General features: G+C 45.1%; 1 protein-coding gene and 1 long non-coding RNA gene across 2 annotated transcripts in view; one reads left to right on the top strand and one right to left on the bottom strand.

Annotated features, from left to right (window-relative positions):
* The window catches only part of LOC144691083 (cilia- and flagella-associated protein HOATZ-like), an 84,219-nt gene extending 82,224 nt beyond the window's left edge, over window positions 1–1,995 (top strand). The window contains exon 6 of the mRNA XM_078559152.1: window positions 1,532–1,995. Coding sequence (XP_078415278.1) covers window positions 1,532–1,553 — 22 coding nt within the window. The 3' untranslated portion in view covers window positions 1,554–1,995. The remainder of the gene's footprint in view (window positions 1–1,531) is intronic.
* LOC144671623 (uncharacterized) overlaps window positions 1–18,123 on the bottom strand; it is a 1,108,978-nt gene that overhangs the window by 383,760 nt on the left and 707,095 nt on the right. The gene's annotated exons all lie outside the window — the stretch shown is intronic.

Here is an 18,123-nt window from a genome sequence, read left to right as displayed (position 1 = left end):
AAGTGAAAGCAAGGAGCAAAGAGGAAGGCTCCAAGCTTAAAGAGAAAAAGCTGCAGGAAGCAGGCTCAAAGCAAGGTGGGCTTGTGAGAAGCCAGGAGATCCGATGAGACAGCAAAAGGTTGGTGACTGCTTACTATGGGCACGTGGAACAGTGGTGTTCTGTTGGCATGGCTGAACATTTGAGAAAGAGTGTGTGGAAGGCAGAACTTGAATGAATGTGGCGATCCAGGGGAGAGGAACACCGGAAGGAGAGATTAAAACCCTGGAGGTGGACCCTTGTGGAAGGTGTCCGATAGAAAGCGTCGTTTGGGAGAAGATTCCAAAGCAGGTTGGAAAGGCAGAATTCAGTGAGACTAGTTGGCTTAGGATGTGACAAGTGTCTGAGAGGAGTTGATGGGAGATCCATAGCATCTGTTTGGGGTGGGATCTGTCACTTGGTTTCAGAGTGTGGTTTGCCTGGTATTATAACATTTTCTTTCAGCAGGATGTGAGCGTCGCTGGCTGGGCCAGCATTAATTGCCCATCCCTAATTGCCCTAGAGAAGGTGGTGGTGCACCGCATTCTTGAACCGCTGCTGTCCATGTGGTGTAGGTACACCCACAGTGCTGTTGGGAAGGGAGTTCCAGGATTTTGACCCAGCGACAGTGAAGGAACGGCAATACAGTTCCAAGTCAGGATGGTGTGTGACTTAGAGGGGAACTTGCAGGTGGTGGTGTTCCCATGCATCTGCTGTCCTTGTCCTTCTTGATAGTAGAGATTGTGAATTTGGAAGGTGCTGTCGAAGGAGCCTTTGTGAGCTCCTGCAGTGCATCTTGTGGATGGTACACACTGCTGCCTCTGTGTGTCAGTGGTGGAGGGAGTCAATGTTTAAAGTGATGGATGGGGTGCCAATCAAGTGGGCTGCTTTGTCCTGGATGGGGTCAAGCTTCTTGTATGTTGTTGGAGCTGCACTTATCCAAGCAAATGAAGGGTATTCCATCAAACTCCTGACTTGTGCCGTGTAGATGGTGGACAGACTTTGGGAGTCAGAAGGTGAATCGCTCACCACAGAATTCCCAGCATCTGACCTGCTCTTGTAACCACGGTCTCTGTATGGCAGGTCCAGTTCAGTTTCTGGTCAATGGTGTCATGATCACAGATCAAAGCCCCGAATTACTTACGGACATATTGAACTTTTAAGTAAGACACATGTTTTTTAAAAGACGATCTACAAGCAAAAGCTGGCTGGGTCTGTAAAGTAACCACTTGCTGGAAAATTCCTATGTGGATAACACTTGACCAACCAGTCCAGAGAGAATGGAATGTCACACCTAAAAAGGTGTCAAGGCCTACTTCAGCCAGAGACAATTCAAAGGAAAAAATGCAATTCAAAAACTGAACTGTAATCTCCTGTGGTTGTAGAGATAATGGAGGCTGATTACCATCTCAGCAGAGCCATCTCCTGTTGAGTTATATCCCAGACTGTGGACATGATCTAAGTTGAAAGAAAGCAGTTTCTGTGTGAATGACATGTTTGCTTTTTCACTTCCAGGAATACACAAAAAAGGGGTTAAAAAGCCACCTGCAACCCTGGTCTCTGTGTGCTAGTCTGTTGTTTTAGTGTGTGCTGTGTTGCTGTGTGCTGTGTAGGTCACAGCTCATCCTAGCACTTATAGCTAAAAAAAAAAATCACTCTCCGATTGCTGGAAGCAAGTCACAAGTCAGCAAAGCCACAGTTGAAAGGGAAACGGGACAACTCCTTTCAGCTAACCTGCAGAACCAAGAATCTCCAGTCCAACTACTCAACTGCCAAAGTCAGCTCTACTGGAATCACCCAACTTAACAGCTGTAATGTTTCACCATCTACCCCTCACAGACAAGCCAAAGACTGATTCGTATGTCTTTTTAAACTTTTGTTTCTGGACTCACTTCTCATTTCTAATCCGTGTGATTGTATGTTCCAGCTTCATTATTTTTTCTCACGTTTTAGTAGCTAATAAACTCATTCTTTCTCTGATTCAAGTAAGTCTGTTAAATTGGCTTCTTTTAAAACATAAATACATTTGAACTGGGAAAAGGTATCCACGAGGGAAGGGATCCTTCTTAAATTAACCTTGCTGTGACCAACCAAAGGTATTGAATAAAGAAGGGGAGCCAGTTCATCCCTCATCACCCGGGAGCATAACAATTTGAGAGAACCTCGCCAGGGGACCGGTCGTAACAATGGTAATCCCCAGGATGTTGATGTTGGAGGAATTCGGCGATGATAATGCCAATGAATGCCAAGAGGAGATGGTTAGATTCTCTCTTGTTGGAGATGGCCATTGCCTGGCATTTGCGAATGTTACTTGCCACTTGTCAGTTCAAGCCTGGATATTGTCCAGGTCTTGCTGCATTCAGACATGGACTGCTTCAGTATGTGAGAAGTCGCAAATATTGCTGAACATTGTGCAATCATAAGAACATAAGAACTAGGAGCAGGAGTAGGCAATTCAGCCCCTCGAGCCTGCCCTGCCATTCATTACGATCATGGCTGATCTCATTTTGGCCTCAACTCCAATTTCCCACCCTCTCCCCATAACCTTTCAACCCATTACTAATTAAAAATCTGTCTATCTCCTCCTTAAATTTATTCAGCGTCCCGGCATCCACTGCACTCTGACGTAGTGAATTCCACAGATTCACGACCTTTTGAGAAAAGTATTTCCTCTTCATCTCTGATTTAAATCTACCGCCCCTTAGCCTAAAACTATGGCCTCTCGTTCTAGAATGCCCCACAAGGGGAAACATCTGCAATCATCAGCAGCGAACGTCCCGACTTCTGACCTCACAATACAGGGAAGGTCATTGACGAAGTAGCTGATGTTGGTTAGGCCTAGGACAATACCCTGAGAAATTCCTGCAGTGATGTCCTGGAACTGAGATGACTGACCTCCGACAATCACAACCACCTTCCTTTGTGCTAGGTATGACTCCAACCAACGGAGAGTTTCCCCCCCTGATTCCCATTGACTCCAGCTTTGCTTGGGCTTTGTGATGCTACACTCGGTCAAATGCTGCCTTTATGTCCAGGGCAGTCACTCCTCACCTCACCTCTTGAGTTCAGCTCTTTTGCCCATGTTTGGACCATGAACTTAGAAGACTCTGCAGCACTCCCTTTACCTCTATCGAACTTGCGGACAGTCCTTACTCAGTATTACTTCTCCCTAACCTGTGGCCAGGAACAGACTGGAGCTGAAAAAAAAGTCAAGCTGGTAGCCAGACACAGGCTCAGTATGAGACTGATGTCTCTCACTCATTGCAATGATAGGGGAAGAGTAGTAGACTGACCCAAGCAATTTTAAATGTCGCAGGAGTTCAGCAAGAGACAGAATTTAAGTCTTACGGTATAGCCAGTGTTATGGACAGGAGGGGGTTTAATTTAAACAGCACTAATTTCTCCTCTCACCACCCATCCATAAACAGGTGTTTTGATTTGTTTCCCTGTTTATAAGTGGTGGCATATTTCCCCAACCCTTTAGTTTTTGTGTGACCCAATTTTCTATTAATGGCCCCACAGCAAAATCGAGATAGGATGAGCTCAGAGTTAGTTTATTTGCACACTCTCAAACTGCAGGAGGAGGGTCGCAACATCGCCTCCACACTCAAACTGTAACAGTAAAGAGCGGGATAGAGAAAGGAAAGTTTTACAGTACAGAGACCAGAGAGAAAATAAATATTGATTCACATGAGTTTCAAAGTCCAGAATCAAAGTCCAATGAGGTATTCCTTCATGGAGGTCAGTAGGCTGAAAGCTGATGTTGTAGAATTCACTTTTCCAGTGGTCTTGACTTCACATGAATGTGATAGGCATGCAGAGATGAATCACTCTTGTAGGCAATGGCACAGAACTTTCAACAGAAGCAGTGTAGATGGGGCAAGGTGTTCAACCTACGCCAGAGCTCTTTCCATGTGGCCTGCTAGTCAGGTGTCAAACAGCAGACTGAGCTTTTCAATTCAGCAAGGCAATATTATTTGTTCCACAAGCCAGAGGCCCATGTCACATGACTCCCACCTCTCCAGCATCTTTGACAAAGGATGCATATCCATCGTCAGGATTCCAACAACTGTTAAATATCTCATCAGTTAACTTGAAGCTTGGGTTAAAATGCACCCAATATTAGAATCAGGGAACTTAATCAGCAGAAGTGAGGGTTTACAGGCGAGAAAGAGCAATGGAGGCAACAGATGGCCACGAATAGATGGGATAGTGAGGAAGCTGACTACACAAGTGATTGAAAACGTGGACCATGTTCCATATCTTGGGAGCCTCACCTCAATGAAGACTGACATAAACAACAAAATTTATCATCATCACCAATTGCCAGCTGAGCCTTCAGCCAACTGAGGAAAAGAGTATTTGAGGATCAGGATCTAACAGACTAAGATCATGGTTTACCTGGCAGCAGTAATCCCTGTGCTCCTATAGGCTTTGGACACTTGGACGACTTACAGCAGACACCTCAAACCGCTGGAGAATTACCACGAGCCAAGATCCTCCAAATCCGGGGACAAGAAAGGCGATCCAACAGCAATGTCCTCTCCCAAGCCAATTTGCCCGGCATTGAGGCACTAATCACTGAAAATCAGCTCCGCTGGGTAGAACATGTCGTTCGTATACCTGACACCAAACTCCCGAAGCAACTGCTCTACTTGGAACTCAGTCATGGCACGAGACTCCCAGGAGCTCAGCAGAAATGCTTTAGGGATGTCCTCAAAGCATTCCTGAAGAGATCTTCTCCACTGACTCAAGAAAGATGTGACCATCCGAAATGGAGAAAGTTTAATCGGGAGGGCACTGAATACATTGTGAGACTTCATTGGGAACATGCAGGGGTGAAGTCGAAGTGTCAGAGAAAGCACACAAAACTCCAAACAGCTCATCTACCCAACCCTCCTAGCACTACCCGCCCTGCATGTGGCAGAGTTTGTAGATTGTCTATTGGATTTATCAGCCGTCCCAGAACCCATCGAACCAGAGTGGAAATAAAGTCACCCTCAATCCTGAGGGACTGTCCAAGAAGGATTTCTCCCCAGCCCTTAGTTGTCCCAATCCAAATTTTTATTCCCTTTACTTTAATTTTACTCACTTTGACCATTACCAGAGTGTTTAATCCTATCCTTATTGTTTTAAGTCAGTTTTTCTATGGAATATGTGTTAGTACCTTGATTATTTAAAAAATGTTGTCACATTCTACTGTCCTCATTAACTATTTCATGTCACGTTATTTGTCAAGTAGCTGTACATGTCTGGGAGCCATTCTTCAGTGCAGTTTCACCATGCATTTCCCATTGTTAGGTGCTTCAGGTGTAACAAATCATATCTGAGATGCTTGCACTTTGGTGATCAACTCTGCGTTAAGCATCGCCTGCTGCCAGTTATTAGTTATCCTTTATATAAACAGAAATCATTATTATTTGTCCTCTGTATAATGCTCTCCCTTATGAGTAAGTGCCAATGCCTCAATGAGGGTTGCCCTAAGTTGTCTCACAATGCTCAGGATCTAGGATCATGGGTGAATATCAGGCTGGGCAGGGTAGACAAGGCTGGGGCACCTTTACAAGCCATATCTTTTGCAAAGGAGGGAGAAAGCAATCATCAAACAAGAAAATGGTTGTAAGCACTGTAAGGCACAAGTGTTCAAACAGAAATCACAGCAGCCATCAAATGCAGCCCTGTGGTAGCACTTACACACTACATGTTGAATTGCATCCATCTGCTCTGGCGCCAGGAGCAGTCGGACTGCAAACCCTCAGCAGAATTTAAAGAGGATCAGTAAACATCTGAACTGCCAGGGATATCAGTGAGATTTTATTCCCACTCTCTAGGGACAGTGCAACAAACTATAAAGACTATGCAAGTAGATTAAGCTCCAGTTGCATCATAATAATTAAATATGACATTCATTCTGTCAATAAAGTACAACGTTTCAGTTAGATTTATATATATTCCCGGGGGAACATTAAAAAAAAATCTTTAAAATCGAACATATATGCATGTAAATAAAACACAGATGTTAATTACCCACTGAACTTATTTACAGTATTTAAAAGGAAGGTTTGGAACAACATATGAAAATAATAGAATTTATTTATTTGTTCATGGGATGTGGACCTATGGCAAGGCTGGCATTTATTGCCCACCCCTAATTGCCCCTGAGAAAGTGTTGGTGAGCTGCCTTCTTGAACTGCTGCAGCCTATGTGGTGTAGGTACACCCACATTGCTGTTAGAGAGGGAGTTCTGGGATTTTAACCCAGCGACAGCGAGGGAATGACGATATATTTCCAAGTCGGGGTGATGAGTTGCTTGGAGGAGAACTTGCAGATGGTGGTGTTCCCATGCATCTGCTGCCCTTGTCCTTCTAGGTGGTAGAGGTTGTGGGTTTGGAAGGTGCTGTCGAAGGAGCCATGGTGAGTTCCTGCAGTGCATCTTGTAGCTGGTACACACTGCTGCCACTGCCTGTCAGTAGTGGAGGGAGTGAATGTTTAATGCAGTGGATGGGTTGCCAATCAAGTGGGCTGCTTTGTCTTGGATGGTGTCAAGCTCCTTGAGTATTGTTGAAGCTGCACTCATCCAGACAAGTGGAGAGTATTCCAATACAACCCTCACTTGTGCCTTGTAGATGGTAGAGAGACTTTAAGAAGCTAGGAGGTAAGTTAGTCACCACAGGATTCCTAGCCTCTGACCAGCTCTTACAGCCACAGTATTTATATGGCTGGTCCAGTTCAGTTTCTGGTCAATGGTAACCACCATGATGTTGATAGTGGGGGATTTCAGTGATGGTAATGCCATTGAACATCAAGGGGTAAAGTTTAGATTCTCTTTTGTTCGAGATGATCATTGCTTGGCATATGTGTGGCGCAAATGTTACTAGCCCCTTGTCAGCTCAAGCCTGGGTATTGTCCAGATCTTGCCGCATTTGGACATAGACTGCTTCAGTACCAGAGGAGTCGTGAATGGTGCTGAACATTGTGCAATCATCAGCGAACATCCCCACTTCTGACTTTATGATGGGGGGAAGGTCATTGATGAAGCAGCTGAAGATGGTTGGGCCTAGGACACTACCCTGAGGAACTCCTGCAGTGATATCCTGGAACTGAGGTGATTGATCTCCAACAACTTTAACCATCTTCCTTTGTGCTAGGTAGAACTCCAGATGCCACACTTGATCAAATGCTGCCTTGATGTCAAGGACAGTCACTCTCACCTCACCTCTGGAGTTCAGCTCTTTTGTTCAGGTTTGAACCAAAACTGTAATGAGGCCAGGAGCTGAGTGGGACAAGAAAGGCGGAACCCAAACTGAGCACCAGTGAGCAGGTTGTTGCTGAGTAAGTGCTGCTTGATAGCATTGTCGATGATACATTCCATCACTTTGCTGATGATCAAGAGTAGATTGATGGGCCAGTAACTGACTGGGTGGATTTGTTCTGCTTTTTATGGACAGGACATACCTAGGCAATTTTCCACATTGCTGGGGGGATTTCTGTGTTGCAGCTGTACTGAAATATCTTGGCAACAGTCATGGCTGGTTCTGGAGCACAAGTCCTCAGTACTATTTCTGGAATGTTGTCAGGGCCCATAGCCCTTGCAGTATCTAGTGCCTTCACCTGTTTCTTGATATCACGTGGAGTGAATCGAATTGGCCAAATACTGGCACCTGTGATGCTGGGGACATCAGGAGGAGGCGAGATGGATCATCCACTCAGCACTTATGGCTGAAGGTTGTTGCAAATGCTTCAGCTTTGTCTTTTGCACTGGGCTCCACATGATTGAGGATGGGGATATTTGTGGAGCCTCCTCCTCCAGTGAGTTGTTTAATTGTCCACCACCATTCATAATTGGATGTGGCAGGATTGCAGAACTTAGATCTGATCCATTGATTGGTTGTAGGATTGCCTAGCTCTGTCTATCACTTGTTGCTTCTGAGTAACCAATAACCGGGAGAGAGTCACTTAGAAAACAACTAAACACCAAGAGAGAGTCACACATGGAGAAATTATTAGCTCAGCGAGCCATTCACAGAATAACTAATATCTAGGCGATTGTCACCAGCAAGATGGTTAATAGTCAGGAGAGTTAATTACAGGATAATGAATAGTCAGCTGAGTGTCACACGCAATAGATAACACCAGATAGAGACTGGATCAATGGGGTGTAGAACATAATCCAGTTCTAGATAGCAAAAGTATGTGATGTCCTTTGCTTTCTCCTGGTTGCTGTCCACCATCACTCGGGGTCATTTTGTATATTCCATCACATTCCCATCAATTGTTCTCTGGTTTTCAGTTGTTTAGCAAATATATTATCCCTTGTCTAAAACATTCCCTGATATAATATCCAGCAAGTCAATAACAAAGAATAAGTAGAAAGGACATAGACAAGTTCCTCATGTGAGACAGCAAAGATCTTAAAGTGGATGGTACATGGTCCACATGAATTGAAATTGACCTAGTGACTAAAGAAGGTGATGATAAATGGAGAATGTTCTGTCTGGGATACAGTAGTTATTGGTGTTCCACTGACATCTGTTCTGGGACTTCAGCTGTTCTCAATGTCTGAATACTAGAGAGCAGGTTGACAACGTTCATTGTTAACTTTGCTGGCGACATGAAGCAAGTGGGCAGATAGCAGATAAAAAGATGATATTTGGACTCATTGTGTGGATTGACTGTGATATATTAAGTGGATCTTAATGTAGATAAATGTTAGGTAATGCATAAAGGGGAGCAGAAAAGTACATGTTTAACAAGAAAGAGTCCTACTCTAAGGAAAGAAAGAACTTATATTTAAATAGCACTTTCTACATCCTCGGGAGATTCTAAAGTCCTTCTCAGCCAATGAATTAGTTTTGAAATTGTTCTTTGGGAACCACAGTCAATTTATGCACAGCAAGGTCCTACAAACAGCTGGGAGATTAATGACCAATTAGTTTGCATGTGTGATGCTGGTTGAGGGATTAATATTGGTCAGAATACTGGGGAAGCTCCTGTACTTTTCCCCTTTGTTTACAGACAAGCAGTTCTCGGTTTAGTGTTTCTTCTGAAAGATAGCACCGCCAACAGTGTAGCACTCCCTCAGTACTGCATGGAAGTCTCTGCCTGGATAATGGGCTCAAATTCATAGGATTACATATGGTACAGAAACAGGCCATTCAGCCCAACCAGTCCATGGTGTTTATACTCCACTTGATCTGCCTCCCTTATTCTTCATCTAAATCTATCATTGTAAACCCTCTATTCCCTTGTCTCTCATGTGATTGTCTAGCTTTCCCTTAAATGTATCCATACTATTCACTTCAACCACTCCCTGTGGCAGTGAATACCACACTTTTGGTAAAGAAATTTCTTTGGAATTCCCTATTGGATTTCTTGGTGACTATCTTGGGAGGGGGTGATGTAATGGTATTGTTACTGGACTATTAATTCGACCCGAGTTCGAATCCCACCATGGCAGATGGCCATGGATGAATTCAATAAAAATCTGGAATTAACCATGAACTCATGTTGATTGTCGTTTAAAAACCCATCTGGTTCACTAATGCCCTTTAGGGAGGGAAATTTGTTGTCCTTACCTGGTCTGGCCTACATGTGACTCTAGACAGGTTGACTCTTAACTGCCCTCTGAAATGACCCAGCAAGCCACTCAGTTGTACTACATCTCTGAAAAGCCAGTAAAAAGGAATGAAACCAGACAGACCACCTGGCATCGACCTAGGTGCCGAAAATGACAATGGAAAACTCAGCCCTGTTGAACCTGCAAAGTCCTCCTTTCTAACATCTGGGGCCTTGTGCCAAAAATTGGCAGAGCTGTCTCACAGACTAGTCAATCAACAGCCTGACATAGTCATACCACTCCACCCTGCCTCTCCTCAGCTGATGAAACAGTTGAAAACCACTTGGAGGATGCACTGAGGCAATGCACTCTGGGTGGAGACTTCAATGTCCATCACCAGGAGTGGCTCAGTAGCACCACTACTGACCGAGCTGGCCGAGTGCTAAAGGACATAGCTGCTAGACTGGGTCTGCACAGGTGGTGAGGGAACCAACAAGAGGGAAAAACATACTTGACCTCATCCTCACCAACCTGCCTGCCGCAGATGCATCTGTCCATGACAGTATCAGTAGGAGTGACCACCACACAGTCCTTGTGGAGACACCATCCCATATTCACATTGAGGATATCCTCCATCGTGTTCTGTGGCACTACCACCGTGCTAAATGGGATAGATTTCGAACAGATCTAGCAACTCAAGAATGGGCATCCATGAGGCACTGTGGGCCATCAGGAGCAGCAGGATTGTGCTCAACCACAATCTGTAAGCTCATAGGCTCTCCCTACCATTATCACCAAGCCAGGGGATCAACCCTGGTTCAATGAAGAGTGCAGGAGGGCATGCCAGGAGCAGAACCAGGCATACCTAAAAATGAGGTGTCAACCTGGTGAAGCTATAACACAGGACTACTTGTGTGCTAAACAGCATAAGCAGCAAGTGATAGACAGAGCTAAGCGATTCCACAACCAATAGATCAGATCTAAGCTCTGCAGACCTGCCACATCCAGTCGTGAATGGTGGTGGACAATTAAACAACTCACTGGAGGAGGAGGCTCCACAAATATCCCCATCCTCAATGATGGGGAAATCTAGCACTTCAGTGCAAAAGATAAGGCTGAAGCATTTGTAACAATCTTCAGCCAGAAGTGCCAGGTGGATGATCCATCCCGACCTCCTGTAGAAGTCCCCAGCATCACAGATGCCAGTCTTCAGCCAATACGATCCACTCCACATGATATCAAGAAATGGCTGAAGGCACTGGATACTGCAAAGGCTATGGGCCCTGACAATATTCCAGCACTAGTACTGAAGACTTGTGCTCCAGATATTGCCATGCTCCGAGCCAAGCTATTCCAGTACAGCTACAACACTGGCACCTACCTGACTATGTGAAAAATTGCCCAGGTATGTCCTGTGCACAAAAAGCAGGACAAATCCAACCCAGCCAATTACCGTCCCATCAGACTACTTTTGATCATCAGTAAAGTGATAGAAGGGGTCATCAACAGTGCTATCAAGCGGCATTTGCTTAGCAATAACCTGCTCACTGACTCCCAGTTTCGGTTCTGCTAGGGCGACTTGGCTCCTGATCTCATTACAGCCTTGGTTCAAACATGGTCAAAGAGCTGAACTCCAGAGGTGAGGGGAGAGTGACTGCCCTTGACATGAAGGACTCATTTGACCGAGTGTGGCATCAAGAAGCCCTAGCAAAACTGGAGTCAATGGGAATCAGGGGGATAAGTCTCCACTAGCTGGAGTTTTACCTAGCACAAAGGAAGATAGTTGTGGTTGTTGGATCAATCATCTCAGTTCCAGGACATCACTGCAGGAGTTCTTCAGGGTAGTGTCCTCAGCCCAAACATCTTCAGCTACTTCATCAATGACTTTCCTTCCATCATAAGGTCAGAAGTGGGGATGTTCGCTGATGATTGCATAATGTTCAGCACCATTCGCGACCCCTCAGATACTGAAGCAGTTCATGTCCAAATGCAGCAAGACCTGGACAATATCCAGGCTTGGGCTGACAAATGGCAAGTAACATTCACGCCATGCATGTGCCAGGCAAATACTATCCCCAACAAGAGAGAATCTAACCATCGCCCCTTGACATTCAATGGTATTACCATCACTGAATCCCCCACTATCAACATCCTGGGGATTACCATTGATCAGAAACTGAACTAGACTAGCCTTAAAATACTGTGGCTACAAGAGCAGGTCAGAGGCCAGGAGTCCTGCGGCGAGTAACTCACCTCCTGACTCCCCAAAGCCTATCCACCATCTACAAGGCATAGGTCAGGAGTGTGATGGAATACACTTGCCTGGATGAGCACAGCTCCAACAACATTCAAGCAGCTCGACACCATCCAGGACAAAACAACCCGCTTGATTGGCACCCCATCCACAAACATTCACTCCCTCCACCACCGACGATCAGTGGCAGCAGTGTGTACCATCTGCAAGATGCACTGCAGGAACATACCAAGGCTCCTTAGGCAGCACCTTCCAAACCCACAACTACTACCATCTAGAAGGACAAGGGCCGCAGACACATGGGAACACCACCACCTGGAAGTTCCCCTCCAAGCCAATCACCATCCCGACTTGGAAATATATCACTGTTTCTTCACTGTCGCTGGGTCAAAATCCTGGAACTCCCTCCCTAAGAGCACTGTGGGTGCACCTACACCACATGGACTGCAGCAGTTCAAGAAGGCAGCTCACCAGCACCTTCTCAAGGGCGATTTGGATGGGGAATAAATGCTGGGCTAGCCAGCGGTGCCCACATCCCATGAATGGATAAAAAAATCTTTTATTGATGGCCTCTTCCCAACAAGAGGAAAAATTCGGTGGAATTAAAACCATTCCACACTGTTCCTGATGGTGGAACAGGAAGTGGGCACCTCTCCCGCTGTTTTGCTTTCTCTTTGCTGGTTCCCACGTGATTACAATTAATATTTAAAGTGCTGTCAGCGTGCACAGGAGACACGTGCGATCACACGGCAGGGGGAAGCTTTTCAGTGGTGAAACCCGACATCAGCTGACAATCAGCAGCTGTGGACCAGCAATAAAAGAACCTCCTGGGCAAACAGGGTGGTTTTTGGATCATAGCCACAACTTTCCTGTTCAACCCCATTTCCATTAACATCAGACTTATTGAGAACACAAATGTGGCATGAATGTTTTTCAAATTTAAATTTCACTTGTAAATATTTCACATTATATTGATTTCACTTTGTTCATGTGTGCATCCTTGTTATTTGTTGAGACTAACTTAGTCAGAGAGCTAAATGTACTGGCATGTCTCATGGTTGGCACAAATTAATGTTCATGGGAGTTAGGGACATTAATTGTGGAAGAAACAATGTTGTGTTTTTGCATTCATTCTTTCTTGACTGCTCACACTGCCCAGTGCTGCACTCACCGCTGTGTGGGACATGGGTGAACTTGCAGGCTCAGCTGACTGTCCCTTCTCTGCATTGGAAAGGACATTGTCTAAGATCACTCTCAGCGGGGATAACTGAAATGTTGTAGGTGAACTCAGAGCCCTGTAAGGACTCTGCCAGCCAACACCCCGAGATGGACCTGCACATGGACAGTACTGACACCGGCCTTTAGGTCCCTCATTTTCTTATCTTCACTGACTATTCCCATCAGCCCCTCCACACCCAGGATGCCAGACTCTTCCCACTGCAATCCTCCATACCCCGACCTCACCCTCTGTCCTCTCTTGCATCCCTCTATGGGTCCTCCATGCCCCCAACCCTAATCCACATTCCCCGCAACCCCCAACCACTGACTCACTCTTGCTGGTCCCGAGCCTCCATTCAGGCAGCCATTCTCCCGCTCCCCTCCCTTATACTGCAGAGTTCAACAAGGAAAACCACTGACCTTAGACACAACTGCACAAAGCCAACTGTTGTACATCATCTTTGAACAAACGTGAACTGGGTGCCACAAGATTCTCATGTGGACTGAATTTATTAGGTAGGATGTAATTAAAAGAAGTTTTGCGCTAATGAGTATTCATGGAATGAAAATTTATTACTATTGGGGAACCCGCCACAAGGTGTGAGTCCTGATCCGCCACAAACACGCTGCTGAGTTAATCTCTAAAGTTGAAGTTTTTCCACCATCAGGAAATTTGAAATTTCAGCTCCCGCCTAATTAAGTCACCCTCTCTTTCAGTCCCCAATAAAATCCACCTCCCCCACCCCCATTCTCTCTGTATCCACTCTACCAAAACCTTTTATAATTTTAAATACTCCCATTAGGTCACCCCTCAGTCTTCTATTCAAGAGAAGAGAGACCCAGCCGGATTTTTTACAAAGGCAATAGTGAAGCAAGGAAAGTAGATCAATTGAATTAAGGACATCAGTAGGTGGATTGTGTTGAGAGTCCATGATAAAATAATCAAACACGGGGTCAAATGGCTTTCCCTTGCTCCAGACTTTCTTATATTCTTACTGTTTTGAGTAAATGGGAGGAGGGTTAAGAATCTGTGAGGCTGTTGGCTTTGACATTTGATTACTCGGATGTGGGAGGGGCCTCTCAGAACCTGGTTGTTGCAAGGGTTACAGCATATTTCCCTGGACATGAAGCTCAATGCACTCTCACATGAATATGACTGAACCCATTGTCAGCAGCAAATCTACTGATTTTTCTCTTTCTTTTTCACTTCTCTTACTGTCTGATCTGAAACTTAACAGAAAACAGCAGCTGCCTTGTTAGGTGAAGTGCAGGCTACTGCCTCAGTGCAGGACACTGCCTCAGTGCAGGACACTGCCTCAGTGCAGGACACTGCCTCAGTGCAGGACACTGCCTCAGCTCTCGATTGTGGCTGTCTTCCTGCAGGAAGAACTGTGTTTTAATTTAGTCATTTGCCAGAAGGGAATTAAAGCCCATCTGCATCATAAGTGACGCAAAGATAAAAGAAACAGAACAAAAATGAAGATGAAAAAATAATCCAGTAATTATGAGTGGAAGCAAAATAACATGTTTGGGAAATTAACCTTTTCCATGAATTTCTGCAACTGCACTGGGTGCTATTCAATATTCAGCTCCTTATTATTGAATAATCTTCTAGGTAACGGAATATAAAATTCTATGATTTTGTAAGAACAGAGGAGTGGGAATAATTGGGTAGCTCTTTCAAAGAGCCAGCACAGGCACAAGGGGCCAAGTGGTCTCATTCTGGTGCTGTCAGACTCTTTGATTCTATAAAGTCCAGGAAAATAACTTCCTTGACTTTCTGATGTCTAATATTTTAAGATAAATGACATGTTCTCCCAGTGGTTTAGTTGGTGAAGTGCTCTGCCTGATGTGGTACTGAAACCAACACACAACACATTCCTTATTCCCACATTCCCTTGGTCCTACAACGCAGGAATCCTGTTGCACACCACATTCCATAATCTTTCTCTGCAACATCATGGAATGATATAGCACAGAAGGAGGCCATTTGACCCATCATGCCTATGCTGGCTCTTTGAAAGAGCTGTCCAATTAGTCTTACTCCCTCTCCCCCCCCCACTTCTTTCTCCATTGCCCTGCATTTTTTTTTCTTTTTCAAGTATTTATCCAATTTCTTTTAAACGTTTCTAGTGATTATGTTTACAGCACCTTGTCAGGCAACAACAACTTAGATTTATAGAGCACCTTTAACGTAATAATATGACCCAAGGAGTTTCACAGGAGCATTATAAAACAAAATATGACACCAAGCCATAAAAATGGTCATATAACATCAGATGACCAACTGTCAAAGAGGTTGGTTATAAGGGGTGTGTTCAAGGGTAAAGTGAGGTAGGTAAGTGGAGAGGTGGAGGGAGGGTATTCCAGAGCTTGGGGCCGAGGCACAGCCACCAGTGATGGAGCAATTAAAATCAGGGATGCACAAGCAACCAGAATTAGAGGAGTGCAGATACCTCGGAGGGCTGTGGGGCTGGAGGAGATTACAGAGATAGGGAGGGGTGAGGCCATGGAGGAATTTGAAAACAAGGATGAGAATTTTGAAATCAAGATGTTGCTTGACCAGGAGCTAACATAGGTCAACAAGCACAGGGGTGATAGGGGAATGGGACTTGGTGCGAGTTAAAACAAAGGCAGCAGGGTTTTGGATGACCTCTAGTTTAAGGAGGGCAGAATGTGGGAGAGCAGCCAGGAGTGCATTGGAATAGTCAAGTCTAGAATTAACATGGCATGAATAAGGGCTTCAGCAGCAGATAAGCTGAGACAGGGGTGAAGTCAGGTAACGTTACGGAAGTGGAAATAGGTGATCTTGGTGATGGCATGAATATGAAGTCAGAAGCTGATCATGGGGTCAAATGTGAGACCAAAGTTGAAAACTTTGACTGGCTTAATCTCAGACTGTTGCCAGGGAGAGGAATGGAGTCAGTAGCTAGGACAGAGTTTGGATGGGAACCAAAAACAATGACTTCAGTCTTCTCAATATTTAATTGGAAGAAATTTCTGTTCATCCAGTACTGGATGTTGGATAAGCAGTCTGATAATTTAGAGACACTGGAGGAGTGGAGAGCGGTGGTGGTGAGGTAGAGCTGGGTGTCATCAGCGTACATGTGAAAGCTAACTCTGTGCTTTAGGATGATGTTGCTGAGGGGCAGCATGTAGATGAGAAACAGGAGGGGCAAAGGACAGATCTTTGGGTAACTCCAGAGGTAATGGTGTGGGAGCAGAAACGGAAGCCATTGCAAGTGATTTTCTGGCTATGATTAGATAGATGTTAATAGAGCCAGGTGAGAGCAATCCCACCCAGCTGGACAACAGCGGAAAGGTATTGGAGGAGGATGGTGTGGTCAGTCATGTCAAAGACTGCACACAGATTGAGAAGGATGAGGTGGGAAAGTTTACCTTTGTCACAGTCACATAGGATGTCATTTGTGACTTTGATAAAAGCAGTCTTGGTAACTTGGCAGGGGTGGGAACCTGATTGGAAGGATTCAAGCATGGAGTTCTGGGAAAGATGGAAATGGTTTTGGGATATACCAACACGTTCAAGGACTTAGGAGAAGAAAGGGAGATGGGATGGTAGTTTGTAAGGACAGTGTGGTCAGGTTGTTTTTTTAAGGAGGGGGTGATGATGGCAGATTTAAAGGGGAGACAGAGACAACACATAAGATAGAGAAGCGTTTACAATATTGACTAACACAGGGGCCAGGAGGGAAAGTTGGGTGATCAGCAGTTTAGTGAGAATAGGATCACGTGAACAGGAGGCGGGCTTCATGGACAAGATGAGCTCAGAGAGAGCATAAGGGAGATAGAAGAGAAACTAAAGAAAGTTCAGTGCAAGGGCAGGGGGAGCATTAATGGAAGTTTGACCCGGTGGGCTAGGGAGGGATGCAGCAGAGGCAGCTGATCAAATCTTGGTGACCGAGAAGCCCATGAACCCCTCACATTTATTGTTGGAGGTGAGGGTGGAGGGATCAAGGGTTTAAGAAGACAGTTTGCAATTAAGAAAAGAAGCTGAGTTCCAGGATGATCCTGGAAAAGTGAGCAGTTTTAGCGGATGGGAGCAGGGCTCGAAAGTGTTTTAAGTGGTCCAGCCTGACCTGGCAGTGGATGGCTAAATGGGTTGTCCACCAAATCCTTTCAAATCTGCGTCCTTTGGACCTAAGGGATTGGAGATGAGGGCCGTGCTGGGGAAACAGCCAGGATGAGAGAGAGTAATGGTTTTATTGGGGACTAGGACATCATAGATTAGCAAATCAGCAGCTGTAGAAATGTCATGCCAAACAGAGGGCCAAAGGCTAGATTGCTGAGATTATAAAAGTGCAACTGTAAGTGAATTGTGGGATAATTTTCCAGGGACAGATACAGAGGAGATAAGGTTGGGATGTGGAAGGAGGATGTGGGTGGAGAGTTATATAAGGAAGTGATGACAAATGACCTTATCTGTGTTTGATATGATGGGACTGACAAGACCGTGTGAGATGGCAAAGTCAAGGGAGTGGCAGTGAATAAGGGTTGGGAAGTTTCCATGGTGGGAGAGATTTAGGGAGGAGGTATAGGAGGCGGTACAGTGAAAGTTCACTAAATACATCCCTGGGAAGACAGGGTTGTTCCATGATGAGAGGCTGAGTAAATTGAGCCTAAACTCTCTGGACATTAGAAGAATGAGAGGTGATCTCATTGAAACATACAAAATTCTGAAGGGTTTTGACAGGGTGAACGCTGGGAGATTGTTTCCACTGGTCGGGGAATCTAAAACTCGGGGGCACAGTCTCAGGATAAGGGGCCGATCATTTAGGATTGAGAAGAGGAGAAATTACTTCACTCAAAGGGTTGTGAATCTTTGGAATTCTCTACCCCAGAGGGTTGTGGATGCTCCATCGTTGAATACATTTACGGCTGGGATAGACAGATTTTTGGTCTCTCATGGAATTAAACGATATGAGGAGCAGGCAGGAAAATGGAGTTGATCAAGATCAGCCATGATCATATTGAATAGCAGAGTAGGCCCAATGGGCCGAGTGGTCTACTCCTGCTCCTATTTCTTGTGTTCTTGTGTAAGAGGGCAGTGAATTCGCAAGA

Source organism: Cetorhinus maximus, chromosome 2, assembly GCF_964194155.1.
Source record: "Cetorhinus maximus chromosome 2, sCetMax3.hap1.1, whole genome shotgun sequence".
NCBI classification, from domain to species: Eukaryota; Metazoa; Chordata; class Chondrichthyes; order Lamniformes; family Cetorhinidae; genus Cetorhinus; species Cetorhinus maximus.
The sequence above is the reverse complement of the archived record's forward strand: the minus strand, read 5'-3'. Positions and strand labels throughout refer to the sequence as shown.